This window comes from Ascaphus truei, chromosome 3 (genome assembly GCF_040206685.1).
Source record: "Ascaphus truei isolate aAscTru1 chromosome 3, aAscTru1.hap1, whole genome shotgun sequence".
Classification (NCBI taxonomy): Eukaryota; Metazoa; Chordata; class Amphibia; order Anura; family Ascaphidae; genus Ascaphus; species Ascaphus truei.
The window spans coordinates 87,019,810-87,046,845 of record NC_134485.1 but is presented as its reverse complement, the minus strand read 5'-3'; the positions used below and the strand labels follow the sequence as shown (position 1 = coordinate 87,046,845).

General features: G+C 43.7%; 1 protein-coding gene across 5 annotated transcripts in view; it reads right to left on the bottom strand.

Moving 5' to 3' along the window:
- Positions 1-2,826: 2,826 nt before the first annotated feature.
- ABHD11 (abhydrolase domain containing 11) overlaps positions 2,827-27,036 on the bottom strand; it is a 71,285-nt gene continuing 47,075 nt past the window's right edge. For 4 of the 5 annotated variants that reach the window (XM_075594523.1, XM_075594526.1, XM_075594527.1 and 1 more), the window contains 6 exons: positions 26,170-26,243; positions 23,611-23,784; positions 17,912-18,161; positions 17,552-17,668; positions 16,640-16,749; positions 13,913-14,090 (listed from right to left, as the gene is read on the bottom strand). In XM_075594523.1, the coding sequence (XP_075450638.1) occupies positions 13,998-14,090; positions 16,640-16,749; positions 17,552-17,668; positions 17,912-18,161; positions 23,611-23,784; positions 26,170-26,243 (818 nt within the window). In that variant the 3' untranslated portion in view covers positions 13,913-13,997. Of the gene's footprint in view, positions 2,960-13,912; positions 14,091-16,639; positions 16,750-17,551; positions 17,669-17,911; positions 18,162-23,610; positions 23,785-26,169; positions 26,244-27,036 lie in introns of those variants that run through there. The other variant, XM_075594525.1, reaches the window with a different exon arrangement.

Below are 27,036 nucleotides of genomic sequence, written 5' to 3'. Positions count from 1 at the left end.
GTCGCACTCTCCCTCTCTTTCTCTCTGTTGCACTCTCCCTCTGTCGCACTCTCCCTCTCTCTCTCTCTCGCTTTCTCCCTCTCTCTCTGTCACACTCTCCCTCTCTCTCTCTCTCTCTCTCTCTCTGTCGCACTCTCCCTCTCTCTCTGTCGCACTCTCCCTCTCTCTCTGTCGCACTCTCCCCCCTCTCTCTGTCGCACTCTCCCTCTCTCTCTGTCGCACTCTCCCCCCTCTCTCTGTCGCACTCTTCCTCTCTCTCTGTCGCACTCTCACTCTCTGTCGCACTCTCCCTCTCTCTGTCGCACTCTCCCTCTCTCTCTGTCGCACTCTCCCTCTCTCTCTCTCTCTGTCGCACTCTTCCCCTCTCTCTGTCGCACTCTCTCTCTCTGTCACACTCTCTCTCTCTGTCGCACTCTCCCTCTCTCTCTCTGTCGCACTCTTGCTCTCTCTCTCTCTGTCGCACTCTCCCTCTCTCTCTCTCTATCGCACTCTCTCTCTCTCTCTCTCTCTGTCGCACTCTCCCTCTCTCTCTCTCTGTTGCACTCTCCCTCTCTCTCTCTGTCGCAATCTCCCTCTCTCTCTGTCGCTCTCTCTCCCTCTCTCTGTCGCTCTCTCCCTCTCTCTGTGTCTCTCTCTCTCTGTGTCTCTCTCTCTCTGTGTCTCTCTCTCTCTCTCATACATAAGTGTTCGTGTTTGTATGGGCTCTCATGTGAGTGTTCAAATTACCATTGACTTACTGCACCATAATATTTTTTGTGTTTTTTCCACATACTATATCCATCCACGGAGGGAGCCAAATCTGACCACCTGTCATCATATGATTTCACATTGGGACACTATCCTTCCATAGTTACCACATTGGACTTGTAAGATTTCTTCTTTTTTTCTTGCATCTGTTTACCTGATTGTACAATCAGTATTCACCAGGCAGCCTAGCCCAGTATTTAAGTGGCAATCCTATTAGGGTTTAATAGTCATATCTTTTAGCGCTGATTACACCGTCTTTTTTGTTCCAGCAGTAGTGCTTCGTTTTTTCGTATTCTGCTGCTGCTTCCATTTTACCGTCAGCACACTCGGGACCCGTGGATATATGGAGCCACGTCAGGATGCTGAACTACTTATGTGGCTTCGTTTGGTGACGTAATATCATTATCAAGTCATTTACTGAAGGTATGGTGAACTTAATTTACATATTGCCATTTCTGGACTAAAAGTTGTTTATTACCTTTACATCTGTGTATTGTGAGGTTTCCAGGCAAGTAAGTGTCACCACCTACCTAATTCTTACCTCATACCATTTCAAACGGAGGGTCCTTTATGCTGGAACTTTTTTCATGGAATCACTGTGTCTGTATACCAGCCCTTAGCACCACACAATTTTTTCTATCTTATATGATTATTTACTGTATGCAAACTGCATTTCTTCATAGAATACCCAGAACTTTGTGTGTGTGTGTCATTTTGAAAATGTGAGCCCCAATTCTCAATGAACATACACAATAAACTGCACAATCATATGGAGTATCTCAATACTGACATCACATGGCTCAGTTCTTGGAGAACGAAATCAACAGCTGCAAAAATATCTGCACAGCATCGACAAGCTTGAAATGCTGATTTTGTGCCTATCTCTGCTAACATTTAATACACAGTGTAAGAGACATATGCAGATGTATACTCAGGGAGACCGATTTGGGGGAAATTAAACCATGTCTTTATTCAGCTGTCACTTTAAACAACAGTTTAAGGCACTATACACATACAGTATATACAAATAAACAAAACACCTATCCCTGTGTAAGGGCTGACTCACTTCCCCAGTCCCTATCTGCAAGGCAGGGGGGAGGGAAGGGAGGGAAGCCCCTTACCCACCTATCACTCCGAAGTCTAAAGAGGTCAGAGGCTCTTGTGGAGTCTCTGAGTCTGGGTGGGTGGGTGTCTGTTGAGGGCCAGCCTCTGGCAGCTTTCTGAGTTTGCTGCACCCTGTCTCTTGATATCAGCACACAGTCCTTCCGTGTGTTCAAGAATCTCTTGGTCTGGGTCTAGTGGGAAGCTTTTCAACCTCCCTGATTAGCCAGGTTGAGACTGTTAATTGACTTTGGCTGCAATTAACCAGCTCCCTGCTGGGTTCCTCAGACTACTAGACGCTTTCTATTGCAGCCTAATTTAGACAGGGTTAAGTCCCTGTTACACACAGCAATAATAAACAGAAGAGCACTAAAGTACAGGCATACCCCACATTAACGTACGCAATGGGTCCAGAGCATGTATGTAAAGCGAAAATGTACTCAGGTGGAAAAAAGGTAGTGCTTCACTTTATCAATGCATGTACTGTACTGCAATCGTCATATACGTGCATAACTGATGTAAATAACGCATTTGTAAAAGGCTCTATAGTCTCTCCGCTTGCACACAGCTTCGGTACAGGTAGGGAGCCGGTTTTGCTGTTCAGGACGTGCTGACAGGCGCATGCGCGAGCTGCCGTTTGCCTATTGGGCGATATGTCCTTACTCGCGAGTGTACTTAAAGTGAGTGTCCTTAAAGCGGGGTATGCCTGTATACGGCACTACGGTAATTGGTGAGGGTTGACAAAATAATCGTAGGATTTGGTAATGTTTGTTAATTAGTTATACTTAAATGTGCAGTAGTATCTGAAGGAATGGAGATATCATGGATAGAATAAAAACAATTAAGATTGATGTGCATCCTAGAATTCTGTATGTGTTGCAAACTGTCCTGATCAAATGATTGTGTCAATTTTTTTTAAATCATTGCAGACCCGAATAAATTCATATGGCAAAGGAGAAACCCTAGAATCAAGACTTCATTATTATAGACACAGAGACAGAGAGGTGGTGCCAGACTTTAATACTTACTATTTGGCTAACCAAATTGGCTGTATTCTGTACTTGCATGTCAGCAGTGAGTCCAAATTGTAGTTCTGAGTGGAAAGAGAACTCTGCAAGGAGATAAAAGTTGGATGATGTACTCTGGATAGACAAATCTAACCAGCCCGAAGGCTTGATTGATCAACTCTTGTGGGATGGGATATTTTGTGGGCACGAGACAGAACCACGGTACCTAATAAACCTACCACGTTCCCCTGTCCGTTGACACGAATATGTGGGAATATATCATTCTTGCCAGAAAAGCAAAATGCCGCAGCTCCGGGAATAGTAAATGCAGCGGCTGTGGTAGATGGTGGCCTGTTTTTATGAACGGGACCCCCATAGAGATATTTCCACTTCGGCATGATGCCGCGGTCAGGATTCTGCTGCTTCCCCTGGCAGCGCGAACAGTAAGTCTGGCTCATCCATTATATTCGTAGATAGGATTTTGCCTTTTAGCCAAATTAAAGTAAAATATTAATGGAGCAATGTGGAGTTCTGGCAAAATAGACAAATCACAATCTTTATTTATACACGCAAGCAGAAATCATTGAGACAAACTACACCATTTGAAACTATATTTAAGTGTTTAGGTGATACTTGACACAATCTTGCTGCAATTTATAGGATTTTGATTGACGCAGTGTCCCAAGGCCTTGTAAAACCATGGCAAAAGGAAACAGTTCTTTTGTACATATAGGCTGGGAATTTTTCAGAATCAAACCATTCTGAAAAGAGGTCTTGGCTATAATCCATAAAGTTATGTCAGTCACAGTACCTGGGGATCATTGGATAACATTACTCAATAGAGATAAAATACCCGAGTACAGACTTAAAAAATCACTGATTTAACATTTACTCAATGCAGTAGGAAGTGCTATTTCCCTGCTTTGGAATCAACTGGTCAGTCTGAGTATTGCTACAGTGTGGGACACCTACACAATGGAGAGATTCACACATCTTGTAAAACTCTACAAATAAATTTGGGAACACATGGAGACCCTGGATGCGATTTGCTGGGGACAGAGAGGAGCAGAGGACAGAACAATACTGATTAAGGTAAGGTGCTCTATAGGAATAAGAGATCCTTAATAATTTGGGATATGGGATTTATAAAAGAAAGCAAGACTTTTGGAGTGATTAAAGTATTGATAAAGTATGTCCATACAGGTCTAGACTTTGGTTCTGACTCCTGATGTAGGGCAGGGTAACGAGTTAGGTTCCACTGAATTTCCCCCATTTTACTTTCCTTGCAACCTCACTAATTCACTTATTAAGTTTGTATACTTGGTTAGTATGGTCTCTTTTATGTTATGTATGTCACTCTGCATATTCTGCATACACACACCTGCAGCATGGCAGAACTCAGATCCTCACCAGACACCACGCAGGAGAGTGACCACTCAGACACTGAGACCTCTACACAACTGCGACAGGTGCAAGAAGGCGCAAGGCCTAAGCGGACAGTCACACTGACACAAAAGGCCAGCAAAAAATATGAGGCTGACATTGAAGCGCACCGCACCAAGTTAGAAAAGGCCTGGGAAAAAACTGCACTAGAGTTACGCAATGTTGCTAGCATTGGCGATAATGTACAGCAGCTCGGGCAGGCAATTATTCAAATAAAGTCTAACCACTCATGCTACCAAGGGCTGTCAGAGACATACATCGCCTACTTGACCAGAGCCAACACTGGCGAAAGCCTGCAAGAAAGAGACTTACAAAGTAACATTGACCTAACACGTGACAGCCGCGTGTGGACCGCTATCACAGATGCACAAAGCGTGAGAAAGGAGCTCCTCCTGGAGACCGCATCACAGCACTCCAGCACATCCAGGCATTCATCAAGGTCAGCAAGATCAGCAAGATTAACGCAATCTAAGGCATCCAGCGCAAGCGCTTCCAAGGCGCGAGCCACTGCAGAGGCCGCACGTGCTAGGGTCAAATATGGTTGGAAAGAGGCAGCTATAAGAGTGGAACGAGCGCGCATAGAAGAGGAGGAGCAGACAGCCACCGACACTGCTGCGTGTAGAAAGGCCGAATTGGATGCGGACCTAGAAGCTCTAAGCAAAGAAGAGGATGCCGCAGCCGCCATAGCACAAGCCGAAGTTTTACAAGTAGCTGCGAGACAGGCTGGCGGGGAGCAACCATACAGACGGATAGCCTCAGAGGATCCAGTCCAACGCACTGAAGACTATGTGAGGAGCCTCTTCAGTGTAAACACCAGCGCACCATCTCAACACGACGAGGGTGACACCACAGACACCAAAGACTAGGTCCACGTGGAGAAGACGCTGTTCCTTCAAGGGTACACGCTACCTGGGATAGCCACAGCCGCAGTGATCCACACGCCAGCGCGCACACGGATGCACTACAACAGGCTCGCAATCCAGGTACACCCACATGGGAAAACACAGCCCCGCACACTGACCAGCAGTCATCACACGTCCACGTCAAGGAAGAGGTGACCGCAAGGACCCTCCCGGCAACTATCTCAGAACGCGACCAACACACCGATGCCTCAGGCCTAACAGACATTGGCAAGTACATGATCTGGCGCGACATGGTGCAAACAGGACTTACCAACTTTGACGACCGTCCTGAGAGCTACCGAATATGGAAGTTGACATTCAAAGACGCAATCAAGAGCCTGGGCTTCTCCGCAAGGGAAGTATTCAGCCTACTAACCAAATGGCTGGGGAAAGAATCCATAGAACATGCGAAGAGACTCAGGGCAGTGAATGTGAACCACCCCCAAGTAGGTCTCAACTTAGTATGGGAAAGGTTAGAGGAGTGCTATGGTAGCCCCGAAGCAGCCAAAGACGCGCTCTTCAAAAGAGTCGACGACTTTCCTAGAATCACAGCCAAGGACTACTCGAAGTTACGAGACCTCGGGGATCTGCTGCAGGAGCTGGAGTCTGCAAGAACAGACCAATCCCTGACAAGTCTTAACGTCCTACACTCAGCTCGCGGAGTGAGACCCATCTTGGAGAAGCTACCCTACAACCTCCAGGAAAGATGGACTACACAAGGCTCCAAATACAAAAGGGAGAAGCAAGTCGCCTTCCCTCCCTTCTCATTCTTCTTGAGCTTCATCCACGAAGCGGCAAAGACAAAGAACGATCCGAGTTTCATCTTAGGTGCGCAGATCACACACAGTGCAAGCAACCTTAGGAATGAAAGGCCAGTGGCGAGATACAGTAATGCTAGAACACCTATCTCGGTCAACAGGACGGACGTGTCCCCCACGACCCAAACAAGTCCCGACCAGTCGGTCGCTGAAAACAAGAAACCAAGGGACCCAAACAGGGAATGTCCTATACACAAGAAGCCACACCCACCTAACAGGTGCTTTGGGTTCAGGATGAAGTCCCTAGAGGAACGCAAGAAGTTACTCGGAGAGTTCAGAGTTTGCTTCAGGTGCTGCGATTTCACAACCCATATAGCCAAAGACTGTAAAGAAGCCATCAAATGTGTAGTGTGCAAAAGTGACAAGCACGTAACATCACTACATCCAGAGGCGCTGACACTCCACCAACTCAACAACCCATCCTACATAGCAGAGCATGGCGGGGAGGAAGGAGAAGGAGAGCCAACATCTATCACGTCTCAGTGCACTGAGGTTTGCGGAAAAGGATGTGGCAAAAGGTCCTGCTCCAAAATATGCCTTGTCGCAGTGCACCCCCAGGGACAACCTGAGAGGGCGGTTAGGATGTACGCCATCATCGATGATCAAAGAACAGATCATTGGCGAAGACGGAGTTCTTCAGCTTGTTCAACGCACAAGACAATGCCTCACCCTACACACTCAGAACCTGTACAGGGTTAACTGAGACAACAGGGAAGAGAGCAAATGGCTACACCATATGTTCAGTGGACAACAGAGTGAAGATAGCTCTCCCCACACTCATCGAGTGCAATCACATGGCGGAAAACAGGGATGAGATTCCCACACCAGACGTGGCACGCCATCACCCACACCTCAGGGAAATAGCTAACTACATCCCGCCGGTAGAACAAGGCGCCAAGATCTTGCTGCTGCTCGGTAGGGACATCCTGAGGGTACACAATGTCCGTAAACAGCGTAACGGACCCCACAACGCCCCATTTGCACAAAAACGTGACCTAGGATGGGTGATAGTGGGCATCGTGTGCATTGACAGGTGCTGCAAATCAAGTTGATTGCACAGTGTGATGTCAGATGCAGTGTTGACATTGGGTAACCTCAATGTGAGCACTCAGTACATGGTGTACTTAGTAGCTCAATAGGAAATATAGTGGAAGCCACTGCAGGGGGATTAAAGTTCACACAGTGGCTCCCAAGCCAAAAGTGGTGTGTGTAGGCTTCACATGTATGTGTGTGGCAGAAGCCATAGAGCTGAACTGTGGTCCCTATTCACATTGCTGCAGTGTCACTTATGTGGCAAACAGAAAAAAAGCCCCAACCACAAATTGCATATGAGGCCAAGGTCAGACATGCACTGTCATACAAAAATCAATATTCCAACGTGCTAAGTGCAAAAATATAAATATAAATGTTAAAATGACGATGTGGAAGGCTGTTGGTCACTCGTGGACCTAGTATCAAATATGTGGCTGTTTCCGTGGACCCGGCACGTGGCCAATATAAACTGCCCTGGCATAAAGCTGAGGCAAAAGCGTCACAAGACCATTGTAATGGATACATAATATGTAGCCTGGGTATGGCTTCTAATGATATTACTGATAAATGGGGCATTAACTACCTAAAAGGCAAAACATGATAATCGTTAATGCAAAACCTGCTCAATGTCCAAGAGCCTTAGTGTACAGTCCATAGTCCAATCCTTATCCGAAACGGGTATGTCCTGGTGGTTTGCCCATGGAAAATCCCTATGTGCAGAATAGGCGCCCTGTTGGTGAAAAACCTAGTAAACAGAGTGCAATCATGCCTATAATGATAAGCAAAGTTAACCATTGCAGCAGGGAAACCAGCGATGTGTGAATCCTCAGTTAGCGCTGTCATGCTCCTTTGGGGATGTAAAATCACCTATTACAAGCAGCTATTACACTGCAGCAATGTGAACAGGGACCACAGTTCAGCTCTATGGCTTCTATGGCTTCTGCCACACACATACATGTGAAGCCTACACACACCACTTTTGGCTTGGGAGCCACTGTGTGAACTTTAATCCCCCTGCAGTGGCTTCCACTATATTTCCTATTGAACTACTAAGTACACCTTGTACTGAGTGCTCACATTGAGGTTACCCAAGGTCAGCACTGCATCTGACATCACGCTGTGCAATCAACTTGATTTGCAGCACCTGTTATTTATGAGTATTCTAGGGGTGTATATATATGTGTTCACTTCTGTCCTGTAACTGCACCACCTTGACAAAGGTCCCATTCGTGGACCGAAACATTGGTTTTGTGTTTATTTTTTCAATACACTTGTTTGTTCAATTCTGGAGTGCTGCCTGCTGATTTCGTTTCCAAACGGTATCGTATTGCTTATTCTTCATTATAGGATCTGCACCCACACCAGTGACTATTATTACGGAGTGCTTTTTGTTCTTTTTCTATGTTATATCCATTTATGAACTGAGTGCACCCACACTATTATTGCTAGACCCTGCTGACACACAGGGTTGAAGATTACAGTGATTTATTATTGTGACTATTTGATTTTGGTGACTTATGGAGGAGTTTGACGATGTGGCTGGTATTCTCACTGGGATCTCTGACACAGTGAGTTATAGTGACTCTGAGATTTCACAATTCAGGTACACGGAGGATATCCAAGCTGTGTTTGGACCGGACAAGCCTGCAGATATATATAATGACCTTATGAAATTGAAGAAAAAGGAGGTTGATTTTTATCTACATGGCGTAACACTATCTCATTACCACAAAGAGGGCCTCATACTTAGGGGTTTCAGGGTTAATAATCAACCCCCGATTGGACGAGGTGACCCCGCATTTTGTAAAAAATGGATCGGTATCCTGAATAAATGTTAATTTGACTTGATGATCCTTGTTATAGAACAATCAAGTAAAGAACTTATCAAAATCAGGAATAACATTGACATTATCACTAAGGAGCAAGGTGTTACGCTAGACTCTGATACATCAACAGACTAGCAGGATAAAATACAGAACACCATAGATACATACAGGGAGAACCTAATTAAATATAAAAGAGAAAAACTCAAAGTGGTTAAAACTGATTACCTAGATAGACAAGTCTATCGGTGGCTGTTAAGGATTGGGGACTCTAAACAGCAGAGAGGCAAGCAAAGGAGATACTTTACAAAGAACAAAAAATCCCTTGCCACTAGTGGTACTTGTAACACCAGTGATACAAACCAATCAGACAGTCAGGAACACATTCCCACAGGGTCTTCTTTTTTAGGACAAGGGAAACCCCCCCGCTCCAAACCCACAATACAAGGCACAAAACCAGGCGGGGTGGACGTAAGCGCAAGATACCCACTAAGACAAACAGCATCCAGGGGCACGAACAAAAACAAGGTCTAGGTCAGGGTAGCGTAGTTTACAACATGTCTAGGTACACTTTGCAACCTGCTGAATTAAGCCTATTAAGCAAGGGTCTCTCCTTTGTCCCCACTTTCAAACAAAATCCGTTTGAGTGGGAAGTTGACCTATATCGATTAAATCGCCAACTTAAGTTGAAAGACTTTTTCAGCAGGACACCAGTTGCTGGGACTGACACTGAATCACAAGACAAAATTAACATGTTTAAACCGCGCAGCACTTTTGACCCCCAGACTCATAATCACAGCATTCAAACATTCATGCATTTAATTGAAACTGATATGAGAGAGAAATTGCGAGGCTATAAAACCAGCTATTCCAACCTCAGTAGAAAGGAACATAATGCACTTAAAACTCTCAGTGCCAACACCGAAATAATCATCAGATCAGCTGATAAGGTGGGTGGTGTAGTAGTAATGCCCTATACCTATTATAAACAAGAAATTGAAAAACAGTTAAGAGTTAATACTCAATACAAACTTCTCTCCACAGACCCCACAATTGGCTACAAAAGAGAGATAGACAGCATAATTGACCTTGGTTTAAGCAATAGATGGATCTCTGAAGAGACAAGTAAGTTTCTGAAACAATCTCATCCTATCATACTGGTTATTTACATATTGCCCAAAATCCATAAATCTACTACATCGCCCCCTGGCAGACCAATTATATCTGCCCGTGGCTCTTTAACTCATCCTCTATCGCAATATGTCGATTTTTTCCTACAGCCCATGGTTGCCAAAATGAAAACATATGTCAAAGACACTACTGACTTTATCAACCAATTGGACACTTTTTCAGATATTTCTGATGATATCATTTTGGCAACCATGGATGTAGCAAGTTTATACTCTAACATCAATCATGCAGACGGCATGCAAGCAAAAAGCATACGATAACCGTTTCAACATCTCCCGAGTTCTGGAGCATACACAGGCCCGCCCCCTGATTTTTTGTTTCTATTGATGGATGTTATTCTACATAAAAACTATTTCAAATTTGAAACGAATTTCTATTTGCAATTAATGGGCACCGCGATGGGGTCTAATATGGCCCCATCGTATGCGAATTTGTTTATGGATTCTTATGAAAATACGCATATTCTACAACATCCATTATTCAGTAAATATATTATTAGCTTATTCCGCTACATAGATGATCTGTTTTTATTATGGTCAGGTTCAGAGACACAATTATTGGCATTCGTTGATATGCTTAATAAAATTCCTACACCTATACGCTTCACACTGAACTTCAGTAAAACTGAGGTGGCATTTTTAGACAAAATAGTCTATAAACACAATGCTAAATTGTCAACGAGAATTTATAGAAAAGTAACAGATAGGAATACTTTATTACTATCATCCAGCATCTATGAAAAAAGGCCTTCCTTTTTCCCAATTTTTGAGGGTTATTAGGATTACAAGTGATCACGATAGACTCGAACTTGCTCTTGATGAAATGAGAAAATGCTTCCTGGATAGGGGATATGACCCTCTGGAGGTCTCTACGGCCTTGGAAAAAGCAAAACTGACACAGAGGTCAATTTTACTACAACCGCAACCCAAAAAAGCATACGATAACCGTTTCAACATCAAAAGTACATTCACCACAGCATCTGGCTTTATTAAACAAACCATCCTCAAACACAGTCACATTCTATCCAGGGATCAGCATATCGGCCATTTCTTCAAGGAACCTCCGCGTTTCTGCTACCGCAGAGGCCGGAACTTGAGTGATTTCTTGACTCAGGCAGATCCGATTTCCAAGTATGCAAAGAAACAGTCCTGGCTTGGTAGGCCAGCAGGAGTTTACAAATGTCGCGGATGCGTTAACTGTCAGTACATGATTCTTGGCAAGACTTATCCACATCCACATCAGGGAAATCGTCTGAAGATCAAAGAGTTCCTGAACTGCGATTCCAAGTTCGTTGTGTACTTTATTAAATGCCCGTGTGGACTATGCTACGTTGGAAAAACTATCCGCATGCTCAAAGAGCGTCTAAGTCTGCACAGGTCGGCAATCAGAAAAGCTCTAGCAGACACAGATGACAATGAGGATCTTACACAGCAACCAGTGGCTCGCCATTTCAAAGAGAAAAAGCATACAGTATCTTGGCAACGCTGAGATGTATGCCTATCGCCCAGGTCCATGCATTCCCGAGAGGTGGCGATAGGAATCGGGCACTACTACAGTTGGAAGCAAGAACTATCCACAGCTTGGACACACTCAGTCCACGGGGTCTGAATGAAGATTTCAAATTAATTTGTTTCCTTTAAACCAGCTGATTGAGGGTTTTTCATGTTGACTGTAGGAGATTTTATATCCCCACAACTTGTTTACCAACTATATGTTTCTTGTATATGCTTTGTTGCTTTTCTATGTCATAGCTGCTTGTAATAGGTGATTTTACATCCCCAGAGGAGCATGACAGTGCTAACTGAGGATTCACACATCACTGGTTTCCCTGCTGCAATGGTTAACTTTGCTTATCATAATAGGCATGATTGCACTCTGTTTACTAGGTTTTTCACCAACAGGGCGCCTATTCTGCACATAGGGATTTTCCATGGGCAAACCACCAGGACATACCCGTTTCGGATAAGGATTGGACTATGGACTGTACACTAAGGCTCTTGGACATTGAGCAGGTTTTGCATTAACGATTTTCATGTTTTGCCTTTTAGGTAGTTAATGCCCCATTTATCAGTAATATCATTAGAAGCCATACCCAGGCTACATATTATGTATCCATTACAATGGTCTTGTGACGCTTTTGCCTCAGCTTTATGCCAGGGCAGTTTATATTGGCCACGTGCCGGGTCCACGGAAACAGCCACGGATTTGATAATAGGTCCACGAGTGACCAACAGCCTTCCACATCGTCATTTTAACATTTATATTTATATTTTTGCACTTAGCACGTTGGAATATTGATTTTTGTATGACAGTGCATGTCTGACCTTGGCCTCATATGCAATTTGTGGTTGGGGCTTTTTTTCTGTTTGCCACATAAGTGACACTGCAGCAATGTGAATAGGGACCACAGTTCAGCTCTATGGCTTCTGCCACACACATACATGTGAAGCCGACAAACACCACTTTTGGCTTGGGAGCCACTGTGTGAACTTTAATCCCCCTGCAGTGGCTTCCACTATATTTCCTATTGAGCTACTAAGTACACCTTGTACTGAGTGCTCACATTGAGGTTACCCAAGGTCAGCACTGCATCTGACATCACGCTGTGCAATCAACTTGATTTGCAGCACCTGTTATTTATGAGTATTCTAGGGGTATATATATATGTGTTCACTTCTGTCCTGTAACTGCACCACCTTGACAAAGGTCCCATTCGTGGACCGAAATGTTGGTTTTGTGTTTATTTTTTCAATACACTTGTTTGTTCAATTCTGGAGTGCTGCCTGCTGATTTCGTTTCCAAACGGTATCGTATTGCTTATTTTTCATTATAGGATCTGCACCCACACCAGTGACTATTATTACGGAGTGCTTTTTGTTCTTTTTCTATGTTATATATATATATATATATATATATATATATATATATATATATATATATATATATATATATAAAATCAAAAAATAAATAGATGATACCTTTCTATGGCTAACGAAATGCTTTTATTTGTGCGAGCTTTCGAGATACACTGATCTCTTCTTCCGGCGATGTTACAATGAATGAAGCAAGCAAAAGCTATACTATAAACAGTGTCTATTGGAATGTTATCTGTGCTGGTCCTGCCCCCGGTGTGGATGTGTTTTATGGCTGGAGGTGTCAAAAGGTTTCTGAAGGACCAGCACAGATAACATTCCAATAGACACTGTTTATAGTATAGCTTTGGCTTGCTTCATTCATTGTAACATCACCGGAAGAAGAGATCAGTGTATCTCGAAAGCTCGCACAAATAAAAGCATTTCGTTAGCCACAGAACGGTATCATCTATTTATTTTTTGATTATTGAAGCTCGGCTAACACGGTACTGATACCTTTACATGTGTATATATATATATATATATATATATATATATATATATATATATATATACAGTATTTTTTTGTATTAATACTGCATATGCAGTCCTTGATTACCTTTGTTGAAAACTAATTATCTTTGCTGCCGATCGATTCGTTCTCCGGGGACCCCCTGCTTCCCGAGATACAAACCTCCGTATGGGGTGCCGGTATCTCCAGCTTGTGTTCAAATGTCCTGATCACGTGGGCCAATAGGAAGCCGCAAGGGATGACATCACAGCTTCTTATTGGACCGCGGGACATTTATACCTGAGCAGGAGATACTGTTCAGCTCTGGAGTCTACCTGCTTCCCACCATGCTCTACTGTTACTGGGAGAAAGCTTTAACTTGTAACTTTTCAAGCATCGTCTTAAATGGCATTGTTTAAAATACATAAGAAAACAACATTTTGCAGAATAGTATTATAAAAATAAAAATAAAATGACTGTGGGGCTGAATGCGAAACTGTTGCTTTATTGATGAAGATATCATTGACTAAATGGAAATTCCGGGATCCACCTATACTGGTGTAATTGAAGTCAGTAGCCTGGAAACAGGTAAAATTTCTTCAGCAGCGTTGTCCTGTCCTTCGTAGGCATCTGCCTCATGTCGGACACAAAAGAGCCCTGCACCTATGTACACAGAGAGAGAGACTGACAACAGGTGGCTAGAAAAGCTGCTGACACTATTAGCAAGAAGTTCTCAACCTGTGCTATATAATTAAAATACTTCCAATACATGACAAACTATGTCACTGCTTTATACTCGTCAAAGGGAGCTAAGCACACCAAAAATGGTGAAAGTAGAATTAATGCAAAAAGATCATTTAATAACTACAAGTCAAAAAGTATCCAATGTTTCGGTGCGGAGAACAGGGTTCACATGTCGGACGTCGGGGTGGACCTTTTCAACAACAGTTTGCAGGAGGGGTAAGAGAGGCTCCCTGTGGGTCTGGCGGTACGGGCCTAGTTTAAGGGGGGTTAAATGGGCCTGTCGGTGGCGGGTTTTCGGGGGGTAGGTGCTTGTCCTTGCCAGACTGGGAGCTGGGCTGTTTAAGCCCGGGGCGAGTGGCGCGTGGGCAGGGTCATTTAGACATGACTTCCGGGTGCCCTCTCGCGACAACAGCCGGGTCACAGGGTCCCGGCCATAAGGAGGCACGGGGTCAGCGGTTCAAGGACCGGCTGACGTCCCTTCCGCCTCCTTTTAAAGGAGCACTCTGGCAGAGAGTGGCATTTACCTCATTAGTTATTTGTTATTAAATAAATAGCCGCAGCCTTTTATACCTCCAGATCTGGTCTCTGTCGTTATTCATACGTTTCATGTGGGGGTGGGATGGTTGGGGAGAGGGGAGTTACCTCGCAGACTCCATGGTCAAGCGGCCTCCTAGCCATCGGCGTTGGGGCCTCCTGACTGAGGGGCTAGGCTCTGCCTCTCCTGCCTGCCCCCTCCCCTCCTCTGGCTCTCTGGCCCACTGCCTTGGGGTGGGGGGGGGGGTGGTTTGGGGCCTGGGGAGGGGCTGCAGGATGGGCTATTTAAAGCCCAGCTGGGGGGAGAACGGCCTGTTTGCTGCCCGCCAGCCATTTCCCACCCACCCATCCCATGTTAGAGAATAGCGCAGGGCAACCATAACACCGATAGGTAGCTGATTGTCAACAACTCCATTGTTTACCTGTCATGTTTTACATGTGAATTGTATATCAATATTGATGTTTCTTTTTCCTGTTACAGTATGGAATCTTTTACTTTTCAAGGAAATGGAAGGGAAAAAGTTCCTAAGAGGAGGGGTCGTTGACCAGTTTGCCTTTGCCACGGCGGCTTTTGGAGCGTAGGTGCTTGTCCTTGCCTGACTGGGAGCTGGGCTGTTTAAGCCCGGGAGGAGTGGCGAGTGGGCAGGGTCATTTAGATTTGACTTCCGGGAGCCCACTCGCGACAACGGCCGGGTCCCAGCCGTAAGGGGGTACTGGGTCAGCGATTCAAGGACTGGCTGACCGGCCCCTCTCCCTCCTTTTAAAGGAGCACTCTGGCATGGGGTGGCATTTACCCCATTAGTTATTTGTTATAAAATAAATAGCCACAGCCTTTTTTATACCTCCAGATCTGGTCTCTGTCGTTATTCGTACGTTCCATGTGGGTTTGGGGTGGGTGGGGAGAGGGAAGCTACCTCGCAGCCTCCTTGGCCATGGAGAAAGACAGGGTTGCAGACCTGTCTGAGACACGCAAATACACCACTAGTGGTATTTTTATTTGCTGTAAGGTGAAGGGCTTTGTCAGGTTTTTTTTTACCCACCATAACTTTTTAATGTCTGGATATTAAAAAAAAAATTCAACAAAGGGGTGTTATACCAAATAATACAGGAGTTATCATATTGCAATCTCACGAGGAGTTTTAATAGGTGGTAACGTATTAGACTCTCTGTTTTTATTATTTTCTGGAAATTTCTGCATTTATATATCGTATATCTTTGTAACAGTCCTTTTCTGTAAACAATTCACCGTGCCACTTTGTATATATTAAATCTAAAATGTAATGCAGTAAGTACCGTCTTTGGGCTTTAATTGAACCCAATACATTTTAGAAGAGGTTAACTGCATTTTTTAACAGATTTTGCTACATTGGGTTTTTCTGTAAATTACATCTTTTTTCTAGTAAACAGGAGAGTAAGAACTCCTGAGGGTAAGACCTTCAATTATTCTTGGTGACTGAAGCGTGATTGAGTTGCAGGAAGGTGAGTCAGGTGGATGGTTTAACCTCTTTCACATACAGAAGTCACGCTCGCATAGGTGTGGTGTTCGTAACAATTATATTATATATTTTTCTTGTATGGCACTGAAAATGTACACAGCATTTTGCCTGCACCAAACTTGAGGGCCACAGAGCGATAGGAGGTTATTAATTAAACTGCGATAGTGCCCGGACACCATCTCACTAAAACGCCTATGGACTTGTGTGTGACAATGCCATGATCGCACTCCTCCCAATAACCACTACACTGGCCAATTCTCCCTATTTATAAGGCAGACACGCTGCTACCTAACTGATAATAAGAAAATTGTTTACTTTATACTTTAATAGCGACATCAGTTTAGGTATTGTGACCCAAAATATCCCTCAACGAAGCTTTCAAAACCTACTGTAGCAACTAAACAAAGGAGAGAAAAAAGATGACAAGAGAAGACTTACTTTGCGGAAAATCTCCTCCAGTGAACAGCAATGAGCTTCTTTATTCATCATTTTGATCAGACGCTGGATGAACAGAGAACCCGTGATGGGATCTCTCCAAGAAACAGTGTCTACATAATATGGACACAAAGCTGAGTATACGCAACAGCATATCAGGGCATGTTATCTACAGCATATCCAAAGTCAAGAAAACTGGTTTTCTGAAGCACTGGATCACTAGCTCAGAATATAACAAATTTGCCATAATACTCCTAAACACATTTCTTTTACAACATTTTCTAAAGCAGAGGGTTTAAAGCACCTTTTGTCTATTTAGCATTATGTAATGCTACAAGAGGGAAAATAGGTTCCTCTGTTCTCTAGAATATATTGTGGATAGATAAATCCACTGGCCCCGTCTCAGTGTCACTAGCAGCGACGGATTTTAAGATCCGCCGCCCCATGGCACTTACATGTGGTGGTCGCCTCCTTGCTGCCGCCTTCCTCATCGCAGCGTAACCAAGGTGACGCCACAAGTCGTCTCGTTGCCATGGTAACGCGACACCATGACATCATTTGACGCGCGATTTGGAGGCAGAAGAAGGGTGGCAGCAAGGAGGCGGCTGCGACATTTAATTGGCTTCCCATCAGGCCCAATAGGCCTGAGAGTGCGGCAGATGCATATGGGGGCGGACACTTTTGCCGCCCAAAAATGTTGCTACCCTAGGCCCGGGCCTAATGGGAAATCCACCACTGGTCACTTGGTCATCATACAGTGAAAGAGACAAACTTAAAATGTCCATAGGTTGCAGACAGTGTCAAGAACAAGATGTTATGCTGGTTCCTAAAACCCCTCCTTTCTTTATGTCACCCTGTAATTCACTAGGAGGGCAATAGTGGAAAGAACATTAGGCACGTTATATCTTTATGTACCTGGGGTTGTGGAGTAGAAGCAGGTAAAGTCAGTCTCTTGATGAACCTCGTGCATTATATCAGTCTCCAGCTGGTCATCACCCACAGAGTCACTGACCATCACGCGGCACCTTACATCTGTGTGGAAAGTGAACCCTATAACCTAATGCCAGATTGCTTGTGCTGGTGCCCATTAGCTGCCCCGTCATGCATTATTAACTTCTTTTCTGTACCTCAGTAAGGCTCATATTTACTTAGGGGTGATATTCCATAAGACATGTCCCGGCACAAGAAGAATAGCACAGCTTACTAAAAATATGGGCATTAGTGCCTGTACATCTATGTCCCCCTTTTCTACACAAAGAACTGCATGTGACTTACCCCCGCGGCAGGCCTGGACCAAGATGACCTTGGGTTTTCCATACAGTTTACTACAGTTCTTGTTGTTAAATGTTGTGTAGATTTTATCTACAGGCAGGAGGTCGTCAATCTGTCCACTGTTTGGGGTTTCTTGGCTGTCAACCCCACAGATTCCCTCTTTAATGCCATGAGACATTAGCACTATGAAGGTGCTGTCCGAATTTTTATGTTCCTCCTGGGCAGCAAACCTCACCAGCGTCTCCAGCATCTTCTGAAAGGTGGACAGGATAAAGAGAGAGATTCAGGATGGTAAGGAGAGCTGGTTATCAGATATCAAGTCTGGTCTGATCATAAAAGCCACTCGACTTTGAGACTGAAGTCAGAATTACAATTCTACGCTGTAATCTACCAGTTTACATGACCTTTTTCAATAAACACTTAGTACAATTTGCATTTGTTTACCTTTCATATCCTGACCTCATACAGTATTTCATTGGCAATTTTCCCAGTACCGATCTAATAAAAAATGTTTTTATTTTCCCCAACCATATCTACTATGTTACTATGTATCATGTAACTAATGATCTTCTCTCATACTGGGATATTTGTGTGAGGGAACTCAAAGAAAATGAGTTTCTGCACTTTTCAATGTGATTTATGGTACCCTTTTTTTTAAAAACATTTCTTTATTATCTGCGAGCACGGTTACAACATATAATAAAATGAGAAAAACATAATGAACATTTAGGCAAACATAAGCTCACAGCATTTTATATTTTCTTGCAAACTGTTGAACTTTAAATGATACAAATAATGATGATGGGGAAGGGGGGGGGGAGAAAAGGGGGGTAGAGTTAAAGAAGAAAAGAAAGCGCTCTGCAGGTCCTCACATCTCGCCGCCAACTCCTCCGCACCCAGCACCCTATAGTTCTTTTAGTCTATCCCAAGACCTGTGTAGCAGTGCAGTGGACACCCAGTCTGAATATTTAAAGGGGCCCATAACCTCTTTAAATGTGTCGGGAGGCAGTGTGTCCAAAAAGGGTTTCCACTTACTCAGGAATTTATCTGTTCTTTTCATATTGTCTCCAAATGAGTCAAATTTTTCTCTCATCATAACTGCGAGCAGATAAGATTCTAATTGTCCAATTGTTGGAGCGAATGGTTTTAGCCAGTTGACCAGAATCAGCTTGCGTGTCAAAACGAGAATCATTCCCGCCAGCTGCGGCAAACTGACTGTCAAGGTATTCCAGCCTTCCATATATCCAAATAACATTGGTTTAAAGTCATGGGGAAACTTTGTTTTTAGCAGTTTATTTAGAAACCTTAAGGTTTTATTCCAGAATGTCTTTATTTTTCTGGAGTACCACAGGCAATGTAAGATATTGGCGCTGGTACTGCCGCACTTTTTACACCCAATTAGATTAAATATGTTGAAATTTGTTTAGTTGTGCTGGGATGAGGAATGCCCGGTTCAATATCCTAACCTGCAGTTCCCTCAAATTAGCATCCAGAGTAATGGAACAGACACTCCCGTAGCCTCTGACCAGGACCTCTTGATCTATCAGATCAGGGAAGTCCACCTGCCACTTAACCAATAAAAGACTCCAGAGACCCACAGTACGGGTCTCTATAAGGGCGGTGTAGATACGTTTAGATGTAAAACCTGTTTGAATGGAGATCTCAAGACCGGACTCCAAGGCATTGTGTTCTAATAGGGATGGATGTTCCCTCATCAAGGAAGTCACATAATGTCTTAACTGTAAGTAGGCAAATAAGTATTTATTTAGTAATTGATAGCTTTCTCGAAGTTGTTGGAAACTTGGGAAAATGTGTTGTCCCGTGTTAAAACAGTCTGCGACATGAACAAGTCCTCTACTGGCCCAAGTCTTGAAAACTGTGGTCTCTTGGGCTGCCGTAAAGTCTGTGTTCACTACAATCGGTAACAACCTGGATACTCTCAGTGGTAGTTTAAAATATTTTCTTACTTTACGCCAGGCTCTTACAGTATCTCCAAACATAATGCCATTCAGAATGTTATTTCCATTATCCTGTAGAAAGGGCAAGAATCCCAGGGAGTGTGGGAGAGCCAGCTGTCCCTCTATTCCAGAATTCACAAACTCTGCCTTGCCAAGTAGCCAATCCCTAATGTACGTAGTCAGCGCCACCATGTTAAACGCTCCCACATCCGGGAGGTTCAGACCCCCTATTCTCTATCGGCCTGTAGCCTTTGTAGACTGATCCTGTGTTTTTTGTTGTTCCAAATAAAATTGGAAAAAACTCTATGTATCTTTGTGATATCTTTTTTCCTTATAAGCAGAGGTAGTGCCTGTATTAAGTACAGAAGTTTCGGGAAAGAAACCATGTTAATTAAAGCAATCCTACCAGACATAGTTAATGGTAAATTCATCCATCCTGCCAACGCTCTGTCAATTTTGTTTATGATAGGAATATAATTCAGCTCACATAGCTTCTGTAGTTTCAGGGGAAACTGAATACCCAGATACTTAATGAAATCCTTAGCGACTTTAAATGGTGTTGGTGGGCCTATGAAATCTAGAGTTCCCTTCCTCAGCCAGAGAACCTCAGATTTTGTAAAATTTATTTTATAGCCTGAAAAAGTTTGGTAGTTGTCAATAATTTGCATTATTAATGGTAACTGATTAGCCGGATCTGCACAGAACAAAAGCAAATCGTCTGCATATAAAGCCAATTTTATTATTTGGTTCCCAATTTGTAACCCTTTAATTGATTCTCTCAAAGCGATAGCCAGAGGTTTAATAGCCATATCAAATAGCAATGGCGAAAGTGGGCAACCCTGTCTGGTCCCTCTATAGAGTTTGAATGATCTCGATAATTTACCGCTGAAAGAGATTGAGGCCCTTGATTGGGCATATATAGTTTTAAGGGATTCTGTAAAGTTCCCTCTGAACCCGAACCTCTCTAGGGTCTGAAACAGGTGAGGCCATGTTATCATATCGAACGCTTTCTCCGCATCCAGACTTAGAACACAGGCCGGTCCGTGGTCGTCTAGGACAGAGGAAGGTCCATTGGCCGCTCCACAATATTGAATGGCCGTCAATAGTTTCTGTATATTGGTGACTGAATGTCTACCCTTCACAAAGCCAGTTTGGTCTGGGTGAATCACCTCAGGGAGAAAACTGTTTAAGTCTGTTTGCTAGAATTTTGGTGAATATTTTGTAGTCAAGATTAAGGAGGGAAATTGGTCGGTAGGAAGCCGGCTCTTCCAGGTCTTTATCTTTTTTGGGGATTAGTTTGATTACCGCTGAACCAAAACCCCAGGGGGCTTTCTCCTAGTATGTCACCCTTTTTAAGGGGTCAACAAGAAATATCCTGCAGTGAGTTTAAAATGATTATGAACGGAGCTGGAATACTAATTGTGAGGTGATAAGCCACTTATTTTTTAAGAAATAATTATTAACTAAGTAAACTACAGCATTTTAAAGATCATATTTTCCATCTCTTTCTCCAAAAACCCTACATCAGGGTCTGATATCTCAGTGTTGCGGACTTTGTGAGATTCCTGCAGCATCCAAGACTGATTTTCTAGTTTAAGCACTTTTAAGGCTTCGCAAAATATCTCACATTTTCCAATACAAATATCTAAAAAATCTCACAAACACAGTTGGTTCGACAGGTTTGCGCATCTAATCAATATGCCAGATATTAATTTTGTTTTCTACCGCTTGCAGCATACTGGAAGAAACACTTTGTTTGGTACAATAACATTTTGACAGTATAGAAAAGAGTCACCCCTTTATTTCATGGCAATCGGTGTAGTTTAAACACTAGTAATGGATTTCTGAAATTATTTCTATGCAAAATGTTTGGATTCTGCTTTCTTGTGTTGTTTCCCACCTCTATTTTTAGTGCTGGAATGTATCTGTTACATTTGAACATATCATTTAGTCTTATGGTTAAATTGTAAAAAAAATAAACTATTTTGTTTTGCACGTTATTTGACATTGTTTGTTTTACATTTTCTAAAGTTCAATCAAAACTTTACATGCCACTAATAAACATAGTCTAAGCTAAAATATTTTTCATTATGCCTTTTAAAGGAGCAATCCAGACCGTTTTTTTTTCTTTTCATTTTTTAATAGAAGATTGAAGCGGGGGGTCCCCGCAGCTGAACCTCATTAATTTCAGCTCTGTAGACCCCCTGCTTCCGGAGTTATCTCCAAATGTGCTGCCCGTATCTCTTGCAGTTTAAAGCTCCAGCATCACATGAGCCAATAGGAAGTCGCACCGGGTGACGCCACGGATTCCTGTTGGCCTACAGGGCACAAGAACTTTGAAAAGCAGCCATAATGTGAACCCTGGAGTGGCTACCGGCAACCACTATGGAGGTAAGTACCTCTGCAACAGGGGGTCCCTGGAGCTGAAATAAATGGGGTTCAGCTCCCGAAAACCCCTGTTTCAGTCCTGTATTTAAAAAAATTACGTAGGAAAAAACAGGGCTTCCTTGCATGGAGAGCTCACTTCAGGTGCTGTCACAAGATTTCAATGGGGTTTTGACTAGCCCATTCTAAAACGTAGAATTTCTTCTTCTGCTGCCATTCTGTTGTAGATTGGCTTATGTTTAGGATCATTGTCTTCCTGCATGATCCACTTTTACTTCAACTCACGAACGGATGGCCTGGCATTCTCCTCTAGAATCTTCTGATATAATGCAGAATTGTTGGTGGTGTCAATGATGGCAAGTCGTCCAGGTCCTTAGGCAGCAAAGCAGCCCCAAAGCATCACACTCCCACCACCATGCTTGATGGTTGGGCTCAGGTTCTTCTGTTCGAACTCAGTGTTTGGTTTTCGCGAAACATAATGTTTCTCATTGAGGCCAAAAAGTTCTACCTTTGACTCGTCTGCCCAGAGAACATTGTTGCAGAAGTCTTGTGGATCATCTACTGTATGTGCTTTTTGGCAAACTTCAAACAGGCATTAATGTTCTATTTAGACAGTAGTGGTTTCCTCCTGGCTATCCTTCCATCAACACCATTCTTGTTCAGTATTTTTCTGATAGTGAAGTCATGAACACTCGCATTAGCCAAGGCGAGAGTGGCCTGCAGATCCTTGCATGTTACTCTGGGGTTCTTTGTGACTTCCTGGAAGATTTAACGGTTTGCTCTTGGAGAGATTTTGGTAGGACGACCGCTCCTGTGGTCTTGAACTTTCTCCATTTGTAGACAGTATTGAGATATCATTATTTTATTCAGGAGCCTTAAGGTGGCCATATTTTGTTTGTGATGTCATTTATCCCGCTGGGAGGTTGAAAAGCATTGAGATTAATTACTAACCACCTGATTCTTCTAGAAAGCACTGTCCTTTCACTCATGCCCTCGTCTACATTTCTAGACTGCAGCAATTCGGAAAAGGCTGGTTTGTACCAGGATAGACAGAAACCAGAATCATTAGTAATGATTAGTAATGAATCTCAAAGCACTCTAGCTTTCACGGGTCATACATTACATCACAAATATAAGATAGTTGCCTTCTGACTCCAGGGAAAGAAAATGCACATACTGTATCCAAATTATTTGACTGTAAATGTCATGTTGTCTGATAGTGTAGGTGTACATTTTTATACATATACATTTCTTAAAGGGTGTAGCATGCCTATGGATCTTTTGTTACTTTTCATGTTGATTGCATATAATTAATGTAACACCTATAATGATGTCACGTTCTGCCGTGTCTTGCATTACCTTTGATGTCAGATTAGTTTCGGACTGAACTTGGTACCCAAGCCCTTCCAGCAGTGTTTTCATTCCAGCCTGGTCAGCCTCCGCACCTTTGCGCTCGTTCAGAGTTTTGAATTTCACATTGCAGATCATCAGAGCGAGGCGCTTGCGCTGGTTACGGGGCAGGATTGCATAAATCTAGGAAGACATGTAATAACGGGCTCAGTGTTTGAGGATCCTCGACTATAGAGCGGATGTTGGTCTCCGCAGTATTCACTACTTTCACTGAACATAGAGGGCAGTGGAAAAACATTGGGAGCGTGAATATCAAGGGGTGTCCCATCAAGGGGCATTCCAGCGACGTAAGGGAATGTTCCTCTGGATCATTACTCCTGCCTGATAGTGAGGCAGTGAGCACAAGGAGCATTAAAGGGACATAAGTTCCTAATACAATCAATATAAACCCTGGGTCTCAGTATTTAAGGATGCTGAGACCCAGGCTGACTTTTAAAAGGTCAATGCATCTTAGCTAGAGATTCAATTATTTATGAGGATCTTGCTGGAGTTTCAGAGTCTTGTTGTTCTGCACTGTATCTCTCCACAAGTAGTGTTCTTTTTTTGAGAGTTCTATTTGTTTGCAGTCCAAATACTTGTATTGTTATTTGGAATGTTTCAGTACTTTAAGTGTAGCCCCCCATTTGGGACTACTATCGAGTTAGGGGTTAATGGCCCTAATGGGTTAACTGTGTGGTCTCATGCAGGGTAACTCCCCTCTCCCATCTTATGGTAACGGGCGACTTGGCAGAAAAGAAGCCACTCCCACTTTATGTCTGGTGACCAGTGACATCACCATCAGGGTATATAAGACTGCCCTGAAGGTTCTAGAACTCGGGTCTGTGGGAGTGCCAGTAACACTGTTGGTAATGCAAATATGGTTAAGTGTATAGTTAATGTATAGTAACACTGTTCTGTCCCTGCTTCTTATTTTATAGTTACGAAAAGTCTCCCATCCAGACATTTACAGACTCACAAAGAGGAGACCTATGTCCAATTGGAGTTATCCAAGTAGTAGCCCAGGGACCTAGTCGGACCGGCCCTGCTAATAGGCCCACTGTTATCTTAGAAACAGAGTGCCTACAGGATAATGCACTGGGATAATGATTCCACGGTTCATGGTAGTAAGTGTACCCAAGATGGGGCCCAATTGATCCAGAGAGTTACTGTATGGACGCCACGCAGAAGATGGCCACTTAAGATGACAGTAACAGCAACAAGTTTAAGTACCTCCCTAGAGTATTAAGAGTGGGTGCCAACTAGGGAAGATATAAATAGTACAAACACTGTGAAGATACCAGAAGTATGTCTATTGTGGATAATGTCAATGTGTGAAGAGCATTGTGGACGGATGTCAATAAAGCTCGTTTGTACTATAAAAGTTGCTGGCACCCTTCATTATTCCATTTGCAGATCAACACCCAGCCTGCATGGATCCAGCACCCTGCAAGGTAGGAGAGACTGAGCAAAGTCATGTACATAGCAGTGGCATAGCTAGATATGCGTGGGCCCCCAGGCAAACATTTTTTCAGGGCCCCATTAATAGTAATACTGACTGCAATTTTTTTCTCCCTTCCCCTATTCTCTCTTTCATCATCCCTCCACATCTCTCCCCCCCTCATCATCATCAGCTTTCCACCTCATCATCATATCTCTCCACATCATCAGATCTCCCCCTCATCATCATCAGATATCCCCCAATTCCCCTAAACATCATCAGATCTCCCCCGGCCCCCTAAACATCATCAGATTTCCCCCAGTCCCCATCATCATCAGATCTTCCCCTCATCATCTCAGATGTCCCCCCCTCATTATCATCCTCAGATCTCCCCCCACCCAGATCCTCATATCTCCCCTCCCCCGATCATCCTCAGATTCCCCCCCCCAGATCATCATCCTCAGATCTCTCCCCCCAGATCATGATCCTCAGATCTCCCCCCAGATCATCATCCTCAGATCTCCCCCCAGATCATCATCCTCAAATCTCCCCTCCCCCGATCATCCTTAGATCTCCTCCCACCCCAGATCTCCTCCCCCTTCCTACTCCATGCCTACCTGGGTGGAGACAGGCGAGGGGAGATAGTATGCGTCGGCGGTGGGCCCCAGCTTAAAGAATTAGCGGGTAGAAGAATCACTTGAGGCAGAGCAGGACGGCATGAGCTGAGGAGCACGCTCTAGCAGCAGATACCAGAAGTTCCGGGTCAGACTCCAGTGATTCTTCTACTGGCTAATTCTTTTTAAGCCGGGTTCCCGCCGCCTCATACTATCTCCCTCTACCTATCTCTACAGGGGGGAGGGGAGAGCAGCCCCCCCAAGAGCGCGGGCCCTCTGACTTTGCCCGGGCTATAGCTATGCCCCTGGTACATAGTCAACTGATGTAAACACCTGAAGATCTGGGCAGGGAGGGTTACATACCTTATACTGTACCTTACTAGATTTTCTATAGGAGGCATGACAGTATTCAGTGATGCATAAATACTTGGGGACTACTTTTCGTACCAGATTTTAGATGATTATACAGAGTCTTACCTCAGATCCTTGCTCTTTTTGTATTTTCTCATATACTTCCTGCGTGCACTGAGTGATGCCATTCACTTTCAGATCTAGAAAGATGGGAGTAGGACATGTTTTCTATTCTTTCCATATCTTTGTTTACCATGCTGCCATTATCCATCACTACTTCCCAACTCCTCTCTAAAAACACCCTAGGTTTTTCATTCAATAAGCCCCAAAGTGGCCAATTGCACCATTTACAGAAAACTTCTGATTGACTTGAGCGTTTGCAGCACTTCTATCTCCATTAGTTTCCTTATATCTTGCACCTTTTGGAAATGAGGTACGTAGAGGTACTGAAAACATTGCCCTGTTTATTAGGATTATGTTCCCTGCACCTAGAGCTGCAGTTTCCTACCATATGACCTGTTTTGAAAGTGAGCTCTATGTGATGCCCTTTAATGCAGATTAACAACCTTATTTTTTTCCCCTAGCTATTTGTTTATTTTAATACTTATTTAAAAAGGCCCAAAGCCCGGAGTAGAGTGATCACATAGCACCTCCCGCTGTTTATTCTCACCTTCTTTACTCCAGTAGGCAGCACTTTCTCCACTCCACCATGCAGATTACAAAGAAGTAATATCTTAACCTTCTCAGATGAGGTACTTTGAAGTCTACTAATGTCACTGAGGGGCTGTGCAGCCGTGGTATCAGTATCATGAAGAAGCCTTAATCATGCAGGGGGTACGGCCCAATTTAAAGTGGCGCTCTGTAACAGGGGACTTATCTGTGTTCAAAAATGTGCCTCTAATCCAGCAGTGTGGTGGTTAACTGCTGGTAGACAATTAACCAACACCACCTGGCTGATTACAGGTGTCAGGAAAAGCCTGCCTCTGAGACAGG